Source organism: Triplophysa rosa, linkage group LG7, assembly GCF_024868665.1.
Source record: "Triplophysa rosa linkage group LG7, Trosa_1v2, whole genome shotgun sequence".
Taxonomy (NCBI): domain Eukaryota; kingdom Metazoa; phylum Chordata; class Actinopteri; order Cypriniformes; family Nemacheilidae; genus Triplophysa; species Triplophysa rosa.
The window spans coordinates 23894360-23911321 of NC_079896.1; the positions used below are offsets into that span (position 1 = coordinate 23894360).

Here is a 16962-nt window from a genome sequence, read left to right on the forward strand (position 1 = left end):
TCCCTTACTTCTTTTGTCATTTCTCCTCACAGAAACAGCATTGCTGCGTCAGCTGTGTGCGCGTTTAACCTCAGCTCCATCACTCAGGCCTTTAACGGACCCTTCCGTTACCAGGAGAACCCACGGACCAGCTGGCTTTCCACTCCTAACCCTGTCCCAAACTTTCAGGTGAAGAAATAAGGTTTTCACTGCTGCAGCTTTTCTTAAAAGACCCATATTTTTCACTTTTGTAAGATTTCCTTCCCTAAAGTTCATGTGTACTATTACTTGCGATTTTTGCTTCGGTCCCTTTGAAGAGAAAGTTCACCCAAAAATGAAAATTCTTTCATCATTTACCCACCCGCACGTCTTTCCAAACCTGTATGAACACAAAAGATGACATTTTGAGGAACACTGATAACCAAACAACGTTGGCCCCATTGACTTCCATTGTATGGGCACGAAACCACTGAAACATCTCAAAATGTCTTCTTTTTGAATGACGTGAGGGTGAATAAATGATGACAGATTTTTTATTTTCCGGTAAATTTTAAGACTTCTATGTGCATGTTCTGTTTCTACACGTTTCTTATTGTTGGCATGCTTATGACATCATAACTTCTGACATCATTAATCTCTGGCTTTAACCTCATCTCTGTTCTTCTCCCTGTCAGTGCGGGACAGTGAACGATTCGGGTCCGGGAAGTAATCTAACAGAACGTAGTCTTCAGGATGCTCAGCGGCTCTTCCTCATGAGCGAGGTGGTTCAACCCGTTTCCACGGATCCTCTGGTGATGCAAGACAACATCCGTTTCTCCAGATTGGCTGTTGACATCGTGCAGGGGAGGGACACGCTATATCACATCATGTATATCGGCACAGGTTAGATGCATTGTGTTACAATACACGATTCTTTGGAATACATAATGCTGATTGGTCACTCATGGCATTCTGTGACATCGTAGCTAAACTGTATAATCGTCCTTGGCAATCTACTACATAGCTGAGCACCTCTCTTATATTGTTTGATTTCTTCTCACTCAAATCAATATTTATTGTATATTTATTTATTTCTTTGGTCAGTTGCCATTTAATAAACAGAAATTGTAGAGTCAGCTGGTCCTTAGTGAAAAATATACCCCTTCGGGGGGATTCAAGCGCCGATCACCTTGTTGGGATTGATTTAGAGATAAAGACCAGCTGATTGTGCAGTATCTTGCAATTTGTTGGCTCATGCAGGAGACATGCAGCACTGCGGTTCTAATCATAACCGTTTCTCCTCCACCAATCAGAACACGGCACCATCATCAAAGTCCTCTCCACGACCAATAAGAGTCTACGCGGATGTTACCTGGAAGAGATGAACATCTTCCCGGAAGGTGTGCGGGAGCCAATCCTGAACCTGCAGATCCTGCAGAGCGACAGGTCTCTGTTCGTAGGGCTTCACAGCAGGGTGCTGAAAATTCCTCTGGAGAGATGCTCCAACTACAAAAGCCAAGAGTGAGTCACGTTATTAAAGGGTTGCATAAGCACCAGAGATGGAAACTCGAGTCTGCGACTTGGACTCGAGTCGCACTTAAGTCGCAAAAACAGAGACTTGCGACTTGACTTGGACTCGTGGACAGCTGACTCGAGACTTGGACTCGTGACTCATGAGACTCGTAAAAAACGGTATTCATTTTGGTAGAAAGAGTATAGTTCAAGGAGTATAGTTATATAAACGAATAAAATGTAGCCACGTCTTACTTTAGTAGCTCCTGTCCAGGCCATTCAAGTGGAGCAGATATGATAATAGATGATTAACTATACGTAAATAGTTTACATCTGTATTAATTTCGTTGACGAAAACAATGACGAAAATTATTCGTTAACGACATGTTTTCACTGACGAAAACAAGACGATAACAAAATAAAAATGAATGCATGATAACGAAAACTTTAATAAAAAAATACTGACATTTTCGTGAACTTATAAAAACGAGACGAAAATATTCTTACATTGACGCATTTGGCAGACGCTTTTATCCAGAGCGACTTACATTGCATTATACTACACATTTGTTTCCAAGTATGTGTAATTCCTGGGATCGTACACAGACTTTGGCGTTGCTAACGCCATGCTCTAACCACTGAGCTACAGGAATTCTTGTCCGACCTAGTGGAAATCAGCTTGCACGCATTTATCTCATATAAGTTGGGATGTAACGATTCACCGTGAGAGAAAATCGATTATAATATGTGACGAATCAAGTCGGTTGAGACGTTATAAAAATCGCAGTACATATTTTGAACAGCAGGGGCCACTGTTTTTCTGCAAACTTGGTAAACGTGGCTATGCTGATAGTTCTTAAAAAAGTAAAAGTTAGGAAAAGCACAGACAAAGTCTTCAGATTTGCGCTGCGCAAGTCTTTAAGCGCATGACATTTAAGTACCGCGAGAGCGATTCAAGTGGAGATTGCGCCGTACGCATTTGAATCGCTCTCGCGGTACTTTAATGTCATACGCTTATAGATTCGCACAGCGCCGCATTAAGTTGAACGCATCTATTCCTAAAGATGCTGATTAGCTTGTTCGGGTGTTTTATCAGAGTTGGGGCTAAACTTGGCAGGAAAATGGATCCTGCGGGCCAGAGTTGAGAACCACTGATCTAGAGGAACATCCAATTGTTTTTTCAAAATGTTTTAATTTTACTCAGTTTAAATTGCAACATAAAATTCTCTCAGACAAAACGGGATGTTACGGTAACGAGAATTTCAGCAGAAAAAGCAAGAAAATACATAAATAATTCTTTCCTATGTTAAAATTATGCTTTGTGCAAGGTAGAGAACACAATTATGTTTATTATTGAGGTAATCTAGTTTGAGAGTAATATAGTTTGCATTCATATAGTTATTTTAATATTTAAATGTTATTAAGAAGAGAAGATCTTGTTAAAACCAATGAAAATAATGAAACGTGGTATAATCATAATGCTACTATTCAAGTAATGCCGTGAATACTTGATGTTATTTGTTGTGGAATACCACAGTTAGAGAGTTAGCTAAATAAACGAGTAAACTTGAGGAATAATTGCTTCTTCAGAACCATGAAACTCTTTGTCAGCAGACGTCTGAGGTCAGTGCATAACCTTGGATGTGTGCAAACCGTTAATGTTACACTTTTATCCGCACACACGATCAATAAGGAATTTTTCAAGCTCTTATACCATTAAATTGCCGTAACTGATTAGTTGTCATTTCGATGGATCCCATCCGCACGTGTCCTCTAAAAGGAACAAAATGCTCTTAAATTATGGCAGACTTGTTGGCACACGTTTGACATGCCCTTCTCAGACGCTTCTGCCCTCGGATTCAGACAGAAAGTAAAGCCGAGAGAGATAAATTGAATGACAGTACTTATGAGAGATTATTATACCCGCTCATAAATCCTCTGTTATTGGCCGAGAGGCAGGCGAATGATGAACTGTGTCATTTAAAAAAATCACAGCATGTTTTTCACTGTCGCTGATATAAATAGAACACATAAATTGTCTGAGATATATAACGTACGCTTCACTTTTACCAGGAGACTGCTGTATTTGCATTACAAATGAAGTTTGATATCAGTACTGTAATGGAATCGCTTGCAAGACATATCTCTTGACTCTAAAAAGGCTCAGTTAAGTATCTAAATAAAACCCAAAATAAAAAATTCAGTCATCGTTTATACCCTCTCATATCATTCAAAATCTGTATATGACTCTTTTGTGAAACACCAAAGGAGAAATTTTGAGAAATGTGTCTGTGGTTTCATGTCCATACTATGGAAGCCAAAGGGGGTCAGTGTTGTTTGGTTATCAACGTTCTTCAAAATGTCTTCTTTTGTGTTCTGCGGACGAAAGAAAGTCATACAGGGTTGGAATGGCAGGAGGGTTAATAAACGATATAAGAATTTTTACTTTTGGGTGAACTTTGCTTTTTTTGGTGTTAGCTGATCACCAAGCCATCAGCTGGGAAAACCTGAGCAAATCCAAACTTTAAATTCAGTTATCTGATAAGTATTTATTTGTAAAAAAGCAATTGCGTATGAGGCTCAGATGTGTTTAATTTCAGATAGCATTATGCTTCAGAAGGTAGTAAACAGACAGCAAGACAGCTTGCAAGACTTTGGAACGCAGCTATTCTGTGGCCATCAGCATCAGAAGAGGTTTTTCATGAGATCCGTCAGGTTTAATAGCAGGAGTTATTATGCATGTGAGTGTAATGTTGACAGAAGACTGACAGTAATTGCTTTAGAAGGTCTGTATATGAGAAACGCAAGCCCGTCTGGTTCTACACACAGGTATGTAAAGTGGATGCGTTTGACTCTAATGTAAGAGGTTTGTGAAAGCCGCTCTGCGTTTAGCATAGCAATGTGATGGAAAGAAGGGCATTTAATTACAAATTCTCTCCCACATACACATACACACAGGTGGCAAAAGGTCAAATCTTTAAAATGCATTAAGCGGGAACATTTCCACTTCCTTGGAGTTGATTTATGACCTGGCGTTGGGTTGAGCAAAAGCCAATCAAGCATTTGATTTCATTATAATCAGAAATATCGCACTAACTAAAAGTCTTGTTTTTTAATTTCAGTGTTCATTTATTGTGTCTGATTAAACTGTAAGTGTGTAATCATAGGAATCACTCTCATGACCTTATTAATACATTTAATGTACGCAGATTGGACTCCGTGTCTGTGGAATTGCTTTTGTGCATGTGTGTGTGTGTGTGGGAAGGGTAAACCCTACGGTATGGGGACAAAATGTCCCCACAAAGATGGCAATATCCAAAACCCTTGTCCTTGAGGGGACATTTTTTTGTCCCCATGAGGAAACAAGCTTATAAATCATACAGAATTAACTTTTGTGAAAATGTAAAAGAGCAGACAGTTGTGTGTGATTGTTAGGGTTAGGGGGTGGGTTAGGGGTAGGGAATATGATATACAGTTTGTACAGTATAAAAACCATTGCGTCTGGAATGTCCCTATAAAACATGGAAACCCAACGTGTGTGTGTGTGTGTGTGTGTGTGTGCGTGCGTGTGTGTGTGTGTGTATGGGTCAGTTTTTGCCTGCATTGTGTGGACCAGCCAACGGCCCTCACAAAAAACTCATTGATAAATATATCAAATAATGTTTCATTGAAAATCTAAAAAGGTTTCTGAGAAGTTTGCAGAATAGAGGATAAAAAGTATCATTAGCTGGGTTAACAAGAAGTCAATTATGTTAAAGTGATAGTTACCCAAAAATAAAAATTCTGTCATCATTTACTCATCCTCTTGTCATTTAAAACCTTCCTTCCGAACACAAAAGAAGATATTTTGAAAAATGAACTGGCCCCCATTCACTTGCATTGGTTTGGTGTGCATACAATAGAAGTGAATGGGGGCCAGTGCTGTTCCGTTACCAACATTCTTCAAAATATCTTCGTTTGTGTTCTTTTTTAACACAAAAGAAGATTTTTCATTTTAATTGTTTATTTATAGAATATCATTTTATATTTCAGCTTATGGAATACATTAAAGTGATAAGTCACCCAAAATTAAAAATTCTGTCGTCATTTACTCACCCTTTTGTCATTTCAACCTGTACGACTTTCTCTCTTCCGCAGAACAAAAAATAAAATATTTTGAAAAATATTAACCGGCACCTACTCAATTGCATTGGTTTTGTGTCCATGCAATAGAAGTGAATAGGTGTCCGCGCTGTTCAGTGACCAACATTCTTCAAAATATCTTCTTTTGTGTTCTATGGAAGAAAGAAAGTCATACAGGTTTGAAATGACAAAAATGATGACAGAATTTACATTTTTGGGTGAACTATCCCTTTAAGTGCATTACTGTACTTACAGTAGGTGCACTGATGTACGACCCTGTGTTCGTGTGTTTGTAGAGACTGTCTGGGTGCCAGAGATCCATACTGCGGATGGGACAGAAAACAGAAACGATGTTCGACCATCGAGGACAGTTCCAACATGAGTCAATGGAGCCAGAACATCACAAAGTGCCCAGTGAGTGATAGAATGATGAAACACTTTCAGCCAACATCTCATTCATATCTAACACTTTACAGCTGTGAGCAGAATGCAGACTTTGATTGGTTTTTAAGCAAAAAAATCCCCCAAATTTCACAGGTGTTCTTTTTAGAACAGAGTTTCTCAACAAACTTCTAAGATTTCAATATTCATAAACATTTTTGATTCGATTCCTCCAAGAATCAAATGATCTGAGCAATGCTGTCTTTCGCATTCATTCTGTTCTGCTTTTAAGTCTGTTACATTAAACAGCAGAAATCGGAGCGAGTCAAAGTAGCAGAGAAAATCTAATCTCTTATGAACAAGCGTGAAACGGATCGTGGCGTCTGATCCGTCTCTATTGAAGTCTCCATCTGACAGTGTCAATTACACACTGATGTTCTGCCTGATGGATGCTCAATGTCCCTCCTGTTTTCCAGTGACACTTCATTACATCCATAATTACACATCACTAATTTCCTATTATCTTCGAGAGTTGATATTCCCAAAGGGACAATAATAAACAAACATGGTTTTCTAATACCCTGGAAGCCTTGGCGTTTGCTTGCACACTTGGATGAGGGATTTTTTAATACAGTGCCCACCATATAAAATTTCATCTAAAAACATATACGTGCCTTTGATTTTGATTTTGAAGGAACGGAACCTCACGCAAGATGGTGGCTTTGGCCATTGGTCATCCTGGCAGCCTTGTAACCATGACGACGGAGGGGAGAGCACCAGTACTTGTCAGTGTCGCACTCGTTCCTGTGATAATCCACCACCGCAGTGCAGGGGGCAAAAGTGTGTCGGGGCAAACATAGAGGTGGCCAACTGTTCCAGGTACCTTTGCTTTAATATACACACATGTACCTTTACATTTTATTTTAGTAGCATTTACAGCAATGACGTTTATTTTGGATAAGGGTTAGAAGTTCTAGGATATCAACTTAAAGGGGTAGTTCACCTAAAAATATAAATCTTCATTTACTCACCCTTATGTTGTTCAGAACCTGTATGACGCTTCTGCTGGAAACAAAAAAAGATATTTTGAGAAATGTGGTTTTGTGACCATACAATGGAAGTCAATGGGGGGGCAGTGTTGTTTGGCTACCAACATTCTTTAACATTCTTTTGTGTTCTGGAGATACAGCTTTGGAATGACATAAAAAGCTTAATCCCTATTGGCCAAGTTCAAATCCCCCCCGCAATATGTTTTGATGTTTCGTACGTGCAGATCTTGGAATGTAGCGCATCAGTTATATGGACTTTGATGCTTTGTTCCATTTTGACTTTGTGAGACAAGAAAGAAAAGCACACAGGTTTTGAAAAACATTAGGGCGAATAAATGAGGACAGAATTTTTTGGATACACTGATGTCCTTTTGGGTATTAGTATTATAGTCAATTCCTCTGCCAGAGATAAACGATCAAAGTGTCAATACAAATGAGAACATCTTCAGGTCTTGCAGGAGAGAGATGCTGAGACCTCGAGTCCATGAGTCTTGCGTGTGCCGTGTGTAATCTTGACTCTATTTGTTATCCGCTGATGCAGCGCTTCTCCTGTTGCTGATATTTTGCTTGTGCTATTATCCTTCGGCCACTTTACGACACTGAATGATTGTTCCAATTATTTCTTTACCTCCAGATCTTGTGTTAACGCACATCACTTGCTACGATGTAGGATAAATGTTTCATGTAAACAGATGATAACAGCCGGTACGGTGGCAAATCTAGAAGAGACAACACTCAGGTGTAGTCAATCATGTTAGAAGTTGATAAAAATGTTGGAGCACGGCAGTTAAAGTTACCGAGATCGTGTGAGAATGTAGTGGTTCAGTGTGGTAAGTTTTGGGATGATAAGAAAGCGCAATAGTTCAGAACAGAGTTAGAGATAGGGGTCAGTTTGACACGAGATTGTTTTTCTCTTTAAATATAGCGAACTTGGCAATAACAGCATTTCGCAACAGTTTGTGCTGATGTTGAAATGGTATAAAATACGCTTCAAGACTGGAGAAAGTTTGTTAATAATACTGAAGAAGAGCAATCCTGCAAAATCATTACTGGTCCCAAAGGTGAGAAAATGGCCCACCGTCTGGTCATTCTTGAAGGTGAATATTTATGCTCAATAGGGCTGGCCGGAATGAAGGTATATACCGCTATGACAAAATAAAGTATCAACCGCAACATATTTTTCTATTTGCATGCCGTGGTATGTATATAAGTGGGCGTGGCTAACTTGCAAGCGGCACTCCTACGTGATAAGGGCTATAATAACGTTTATATGACGTTATAAAAACGTTCTAAAGGTATGGTTCACCCCAAAACTAAAATTCGTTCATAATTTTCGCACCCTTATATCATTCCAAACCTGTATGACTTTCTCTTCTCTGCAGAATGCAAAAGATGATATTTTGAAGAATGTTGGCCACCGAATAACATTGGCCCCCATTGACTTCCATTGTATGAACACAAAACCAAAGTATTTTTTTTTAAACGTCTTTCACAGAAGAAAGAGTCATGTACAGGTTTTAAACAATATGAGGTTGAGTACTGTCAATGATGACAGATTCTTTTATTTTTGAGTGAACTATCCTTGTTCAGATGAAGTAAACTTCTAAACTTTAGTTGCAGTCGTGCCCGAGAAGAAAATAATTTACGACTCTGTAACATTGTTTTACTATGCGACATCTGTGAGTAATGCTGCTTCTGTCCATCCAGAAATGGAGGTTGGACTCCGTGGTCCTCCTGGGCCGAGTGCAGCACCAGCTGTGGCATCGGCTTTGAGGTTCGACAGCGGTCCTGTAACAATCCAGCACCCCGACACGGAGGGCGAGTGTGTGTGGGCCAGGCCCGAGAGGAAAGGTGAGATTCAGAAGCCTTTGTCTGTGCGCTAGTGTTTGTTGGTACATGATTCTGTTCCTTATGTGTTTGTGATTCAGATTGTGTAATGAGAAAAACCCCTGTCCCGTTCCTGTGTCCTGGGTCTCGTGGAGCGCCTGGTCCAAGTGTAGCGTCGCCTGCGGAGGTGGAATCCAATCCAGGGTTCGCACCTGTGAGAACGGAAACACCTGTCCTGGATGCCCGCTGGTAGGATCTTAAAATGGTCATATAACGTCAATGCTAATAAAAGACCCAAAAGTGTAAACATGAGCTGTTTAATAAACCTCGCACACTTCACCTTCTGGTGTCAACCAAGAATTGGCCACCACACGCCGCCCATGTTTCTCACTCTGTATGCGCATCTTTTCAGGAGTACAAGGCGTGTAATTTGGACGCGTGTGCAGAGGTCAGGCGGAACACTCCTTGGACTCCTTGGTACGCTGTTAATGTGACCCAGACGGGGGCGAGACAGGAGCAGAGGGTCAGGTACACCTGCAGGGCTCTGCTCGCGGACCCTCACGACCTCCAGCTCGGCAAACGCAAGACAGAGACGCGCGTTTGCCCCCCTTCTGACGGTGCTACCGTATGCGAGACTGATGGTAAACACGCCGTATGACTTCAGATTGAATTAATGTAGTTCCAGGGACTTATACCTACAGATCATTTAAGGCATTCTTTTTTATTTCTGTCTGTAGGTCTGGTCGAGGACTTGCTGAGAATGGCTCGACCTGTCACACGAGTGCAAGGAGCCATGTGGTCGCCGTGGGAAACGTGGTCCACGTGTTCCAAAGAGTGTTCCAAAGGTTTCCGCACGCGCAAGCGTTCGTGCGTCACGCCCGATGGGAGGAGCACTCCGTTTGCCTGCAGCGGAACGCCCGTCGAATATCAGGACTGCAACATTCAGCCCTGTCCAGGTGTGACGTCTAAACATACATCATGACATCACGTCTGACGTCATCAACATACTTTTTGAAAGGCAGGTTCCAGGGAATCGTGTTATAGCTGGTCTTGTTTTTTAGTGAAGGGGGCGTGGTCATGCTGGTCCTCCTGGTCTCAGTGTTCCGCTTCCTGCGGTGGCGGTCACTATCAGCGTACCCGGACCTGCTCTGACCCCGCCCCTGCTCATTCGGGTGATATCTGCATCGGTCTGCACACAGAGGAAGCTTTGTGCAACACACACGAGTGTGAAGGTCAGACTACCTTTATGTTCACACCCAACCTTAGCGTCCGTCTGTCTTACGATGATGTCATTTTTCAAAAATAAGAACTTTTTCTCCTGTTTAACTGATTTTGTGTTGAAACAAAGATTCACACAATTATTCATTATCACACAATATCTATCATTGTGTAACCTTATAAGCTGGCTTTCTTTGTTTCTCACGCATGTGTGATAGTTGGTTGGGGGGTATGGTCAGAGTGGGCGGAGTGTAACGAGGAAGGGCTACAACTTCGTAGTCGCGTGTGTGAAATAAGCCCCGCCTCTTGTCAAGGAAACCGCACGGAACAAAGCGAGTGTCGGCCCAATGAGAGCTCAGGTTAGTTCCCCATCCTCCCCTTTCACACTACACTTATAGTAAATATTGTAGTACTTTTCACATGCACGTTTTTGTTATTTTTGTGGTTTCAGGAAAGAAAAGGAACACAAACTGCGGAGGTAAATCTAATCTATAAACCTATAATCTATAAAAGCAGCAATTGGCGCTTTGCATACATACATATTTTGTTGTCAATTTAGCATTGACCGTTGTTGCAACATGGAAAAACATGGATAGTCATTGCAGATAACAAATACAGATCACCTAAAGTGATCTTTGCGATGTTTATTGTGTGACGTCTGTCTCTGTTTTTTCACCTGCAGGTTTCTCTCTCTTCCACATGGTGTTGACGGGCATCTGCTGTTTTTTGGGAGCGGTTTTGCTATCTGTTCTGGTGTACGTGTACTGCCAGAAGCTCCGCAAACCTCCTCAGGAATCAGCAGTAATCCATCCCAGCACCCCCAACCATCTGCACTATAAAGACAACAGTTGTGCACCCAGGAACGACTTGTACACGCCAATGGAGTTTAAGGTATCCCATCATGCCTTAGTGCCAGGGTGTCTCTCTGTATTGCTTTACAGAAGGGGTTCTCAACGGGTGGGTCAGTTGGTACTGATAGGGTCACCAACAACAACAAAAATGCTAAATACACATAATACTACTACTGATCTCTAGCTTTGATAGCAAAGTTATTAGTTTCTTTTTTCTGTGTTTTACTTTTGACTTTAGTTTTATTTGTTCACTTATAAAGAGGATAAACATGCTTTATGCTAGCACAGTTGATTTTGTGCAACAAATTATTATCTGAATTTTCATTTGGAGACATTTACTTTTACTAGTTTACTAGTTTTTTTTATATTTAAGGCCCTTTCACGCCAAGGCCAATAACTGTAACCATCAAGATAACATGTTTTTATTTCAGCTTAGTTTGTATGGTGACTGTTGGTCTGTGTACTTTTGTAAGTTTGCAAGATAAATTCTTTATAAAAAACAAGATGGGTTTTAAAAAGTTTTAAAAGTCATTCTTAATTTAAGAGAACAGTGAGATAGAGATATAATAATGATACAGAGAAACAATGTCATTGCGTCACTTTCAAAAATATTTTTTTCATCTGATGAACAATAAAACATTAAAAAATGAGATACTGCTGGGTATGGATGCTAATATAGCTTATATAGTTAATGTCATTTTAATTTCTTGTAACACTTTTCTGTTATTTTACATTTTTTGGTCTATAATAATGCCAACGGATTGACATCTTGAAGACATTTTTGTACAATAAATAAATTTGTTCCTGTGTACTGTGGCTCAAAGCAAAACCAGTCCACTACATAAATCTGTATCTGTCTCGTTCCTCCGAGCGACATCACAGAGAGGCGCGGGATGATGCAAATCACACCCAGTTTCTGACACTCTTGTGTGTTTTCTCTGTTCCTGCAGACCCTGAATAAGAACAACCTGCTTCCACCAGAAGAAAGCTGCAATTTCTTCCCTTCGCCCATGCCGCAGACGAACGTCTACGCCACCACGTATTACCCCACCCCTCTGGGCAAATACGACTACCCATCGCTGGATTCTCCCTGCAGTTACATGCACAGCTGATGGATACACTCGCAAACATCTCGTCTTTAATGCGTATGTGTGTGACCGTGGTTACACACCTGTATCTGTCCATGCAGATGCATTTGAATACGCACGGATATACAGGAAAGCCAAACGCGCGACCTGGGTAAACGCGAAGTGACGTTCAGACCCGAAATAGAATTGACAAAAACATGACTGAGGAAAACTATTTCAGATGGAAAGTCACAGGTTTTAATGCTCAATAAAAACAGATTGACACTCACAGAGCATGTATGCTTCCTAAACGCTGAGGAATCGGTGGAGGATCGACGCAAAGACATGCTACATGTATGCGCTGCTGGCATCTTTAGATACTTCGGTTTAAGAAAGCAGGTGTAACAGCAGAACTTGTTTGAGTTTTTCAAATGTGAAGGTTCTGGAACCATTGTGATGTCTCACAACCTGAACACCTTTCTCTTGTTTTCCTCTGGTTTATGTGCTTTTATCTGGATTACTGGTCATGTGACTGGTTAACGCCACGACAGTAGAAACTGAATGAAACAAACAAAACTGAGCAGGGTGCTAAAGTACAGTATAGAGGAGTTAACCCTGGACTTTGGATGTTAAAAGGATGTTATCTTTAATGTGGCTGTTCACCTCACGCCATTGTGAGACAGGCTTTTAAACTTCAAACTTTTTATAAAAACTTTCACATGAAAAGAAATATTCCGTCATTTAGTTTTATGGGAATGTATGAACTGATAAAACATGCAGCGACTGGGGCCTGTCAAAAAGACAAAAAAGTGCATAAAAATAGTCCATGACTTAAATTGTCATCAGAGTTGAACTTGACACGGTCTTGATGCACAGATGCATGAAGGAGATTTAAGCTACACAAGAAGGGAACCGTTTCGATTAATAACAGGTCTGTTCCTCGCATGCGCTTTCATATTACACATTTTGAATATCACCGCTGTCCTTCTGAAACCTCCATATTTCATGATTTTTATTTTATTTCTATTCATAAATCATTATTATTAGTCACCCTTTATGTTTGTCGCTAGGTTTTGCAAATATCTAACCGATAAAAAGTGCCTGTCAACTTTGACAACACAGTATGTATTCAAATTCCATTTCCTGAAAAACCGCGAATTTGGACATAAGAGGTTTCAGAAGGACGGCAACGATATATGATATTCTAATGTATAGTACACATGAACTATTTCAACTTTATGGTGTGTTTTTGTACGTCACTAAAGGAGATTCCCAATTAAGGAGTAAAATCATTTTTACCATGTTTAATTAAAGTGATGATAACTGGAGATTGATGCTATGAAACAGCGGTGTGTTCGATTTATTGAACCTAAAGGGATCAATGTTTTATGTATATTTGTAGTTAGTGTTATATATTTATGAGCAAATCATCATTTTTTTATCGGAATCAGATTTTTTGATGTCCTGCTATTGACCCACAACATAAGACAAAATGCAATTTCTCTTGCGTTCATGAAGACCTTACACTCTCCACTATAGGACAGTTATAGTTTGCCCTTCGGCTTCTATGTGAATAGGCATCGTGTGTATACAAGAAATATTATTTTCTAAGAGATGAAGTCTCTTTATGTTTCTGATGGCATTATATTTTGAGGGTACATGGGCAGGTGGTCTGAATGCAGTGGATGATGTTTGAACTGCTCACTGATGTTGCATGGATCATGAAGCATTATTATTATGCAGATGGTTTCTATGCAATTAAAAAGAAAATGTGCATCACACGATCACTGCCTTTCACACTGTGAAACTTTGCTATGCTTTTGTATGTTGTACATTGTAAAAATAAACATCCAATGTAAAATGTGATGCAGTTTACAGTGAAATCTGTCTGACAGTCAACCTTTGTCTTTGTCTGTCTGTCTGATCTATTGGACAAGTTTTTCTGCCTGTCTATCTGTCTGTCTTCTAGATGTCTGTTTGTCTCTTATGTCTTCTATTCGTCAGTCTCTCTGGCTGTCTATCTATACAGTATGTCTGTCTGCTCTACAGCTATCTATATTTCTGTCTAATTTCCTGTCTGTCTGTCTATGTATGGCTTTCTCTGCTGTCGAGTCTGTCTATCTTTCTGTCTTTCATCTCTGTGTCGGTCTGTCTGATCTGTTGGTCGAGTCTGTCTGTCTTGTGAATATACAGGTATGTCTGTCTTCTAAATATCTATTTTTCTGTCTTCTTTATTTCAGTCTGTCTGCTATATGTCTATCTATATGTCTGTCTGCTCCATATCTCTCTGTATGTCTGTCTGTCTTCTAAATGTCTGTCTTAAGTTTCAGTCTCTCTATTTGACTATGCGTCTTTCATCTCTGTCCATGTCTTTGTCTGTCTGATCTGTTGGTCGAGTATATCTGTCTGTCTGTCTTGAATACACGTATGTATGTCTATCTTATATTTGTCTGCATGTCTTTTAAATATCTATTTGTCTGTCTTCCTTATGTCTGTCTGTCTGATCCATATCAATCTGTATGTGTGTCTGTCTTCTAGATGTCTGTCTCATTTTCTGTCTGTCTACATATGTCTTTCTCTGTCTATCTGATCTCTGTTGTTGAGTGTCTATTTTCCTGTCTGTCTTTCATCTTTGTCTGTCTGTTCTGTTGGTTGAGTCTGTGTGTCTGTCTTCCATCTGTCTGTCTTCTAAACATCTCTTTGTCTGTCTGCTATATGCCTTTCTGTTTGTCTTCTATCTGTCTGTCTTCTGTATGTCTGTCTATTTATACTGTCTGTCTGTCTGTCTTTCATCTCTGTGTCAGTCTATCTGTCTTCTAAACATCTCTTTGTCTGTCTGCTATATGCCTTTCTGTTTGTCTTCTATCTGTCAGTCTGTCTGTCTGTCTTCTGTATGTCTGTCTATTAATATGTCTGTCTGTCTTCTATGCATCTCTATTTTCTGTCTGTCTGTCTGTGTCTGAACTCTGTTGTTGAGTCTGTCTATCTGTCTTTCATCTCTGTGTCGGTCTGTCTGTCTTCTATCTGTCTGCTTTATGTCTATCTGTGTGTATGTCTGTCTAATTTTTGTCTTTCTCTGTCTATCTGAACTCTGTTGATGAGTCTGTCTATTTTTATCTGTCTATATCTTTCACTGTCTGATCCGTCGGTGGAGTCTACAGTACTGTATGTATCCATCTGTCTGTCTATCTATTCTTTATTGTCTGTCTCTCCAGTCTGTGTGCTGGTAACAGCTGCATATCCAGCGACTTCTCAATACACTATTATCAAATTCTTATCTAGTGTATTTACTATGAAGGATCCTCCAGACAGTGAAAAGTTAATGGTGATTGTCTTAAGTGTGGCATCAGCTCTTTCTCTCCTTCAGCCAAACATGCAGATGAGAATTAAAAGTGATTACGAGGTGAGTGCGGCCAGCATCTGTGTGATGAATGATGTTTGTGCTTCTAACAGTCCACCAGTGATATGGCGTTTTAATTACCTGTTTGCTGTTTAGAGGTTTTTCCCACTAATGGGAGGAAATTTCCCAGCAGCTGGTGAGAGTTATAAGAGCAGAAGGTGTTTTGGAAACTGAGACCTGTTATGGCCTCCAAACACACTTCACTTATGAAACCTGTTCTGAAAAAATGACATCTGAACAAACACCCCGCCCCTCCCGAAATGATTTATCAACACAAATATGTATTTTTTGTATGTAATTCTCATTACTTGTATAATATTATATATTCATTAATATAATGTACAGTTAAAATAAATGCAATGCAATAATATTTCTATAATGTATGCGTATTTAAGTTTTTACAGTAATTCATTTTTTGTGCATTATAGTTAAAGTATGGAGTAAAATTGTCAATAAAAAATGTGGTGCAGAAAATCCAGACAACCTTGAGTTACACTCTCATTTGCTCTCTTGCATTTGTACTGTTTAATAACTGCATTTAAAATGAAAGTGGATGAGGCTTTTAGACTCAATACACTTAATATAAACTCCATTATAATCCATTATTTTTTTTATTTTAATAGGAGTGTGATTTAGTTAGAAGTGATTTGTGATCAAGCAATTGAATGTAATGACTTCGCAATCACAAAGATTTGGAGGAAATATACAGTAGATCCTTAAATCCTTAAATGCTAATAAATTGCATTCTGCCATCTTCTTATTAAAATATCACGAAGAAGCATGCTCATCTAATCCTGTCAATCACAATGCGGGGGTATAAACAGCCGTTACTGACACTTCCATTGTGTTTTAACTTCAGTCTTAATTATTTAAAGGCATAGTTCACGAAACATTAAAATTCTGTCTTTTACTGGTGACTATATACTGTAGAGGCCATAGCATTCTGCCTTTTGCTTCATCCATGTAAGGAATACAAATGAAAAACATCAGTAAAGTGAACAAGGATTTTTGGGCGAACTTTGTTTATGAAATGTCTTGAATAACTTGATGTATTTATGAACATGACTCAAATCAGCTTGTACATTCCAGAGTCTTGACATAAAAGGCATACCAGCCTGTAATTCCTGTAAATCTGTGTTGGGTTTTCGAAGCCTGGATGTGCATTTTACATTATGTTGAAATAAACTGACATAGGGTCACGGGTCACAGATGTGTTGAGGATAGAATACAGATGAGATTTGGAGCTCAAAGCCGTTGGTCTGAAACACGTGAAGTGGACAGCATTAAACAGAGTTCTCAAGAACATGCAGGTGGATTCCAAGAAATGGCAAAATGCGTGCCAAAACATTTAGATTGCCTTGATTTTTCCTTTACTGTGCAATCGGAAGGTATGTGAGGTTTAAATATACATAAAAATAACAATTACATCAATGAGTCGAATAAATGCTGGCATGAGTAGAAAGAAGTTGAACGGAGGTCAAGGACAGGAATGATGTCGACATTGGTTAGATGTGATCACAACGTTTAAAATAAATTAAACATAACCATTCTGCTTTGAGAAGGAATTATCTTTCTGA

General features: G+C 39.6%; 1 protein-coding gene across 2 annotated transcripts in view; it reads left to right on the forward strand.

The window, feature by feature from the left end:
• Positions 1-13965, forward strand: part of sema5bb (sema domain, seven thrombospondin repeats (type 1 and type 1-like), transmembrane domain (TM) and short cytoplasmic domain, (semaphorin) 5Bb) — a 42878-nt gene extending 28913 nt beyond the window's left edge. For both annotated transcript variants that reach the window (XM_057338930.1, XM_057338931.1), the window contains 14 exons: positions 33-168; positions 654-861; positions 1272-1479; positions 5889-6006; positions 6668-6852; positions 8730-8873; positions 8951-9098; positions 9262-9490; positions 9587-9805; positions 9911-10081; positions 10286-10426; positions 10519-10545; positions 10750-10958; positions 11869-13965. In XM_057338930.1, the coding sequence (XP_057194913.1) occupies positions 33-168; positions 654-861; positions 1272-1479; positions 5889-6006; positions 6668-6852; positions 8730-8873; positions 8951-9098; positions 9262-9490; positions 9587-9805; positions 9911-10081; positions 10286-10426; positions 10519-10545; positions 10750-10958; positions 11869-12030 (2305 nt within the window). In that variant the 3' untranslated portion in view covers positions 12031-13965. The remainder of the gene's footprint in view (positions 1-32; positions 169-653; positions 862-1271; positions 1480-5888; positions 6007-6667; positions 6853-8729; positions 8874-8950; positions 9099-9261; positions 9491-9586; positions 9806-9910; positions 10082-10285; positions 10427-10518; positions 10546-10749; positions 10959-11868) is intronic.
• Positions 13966-16962: the final 2997 nt, after the last annotated feature.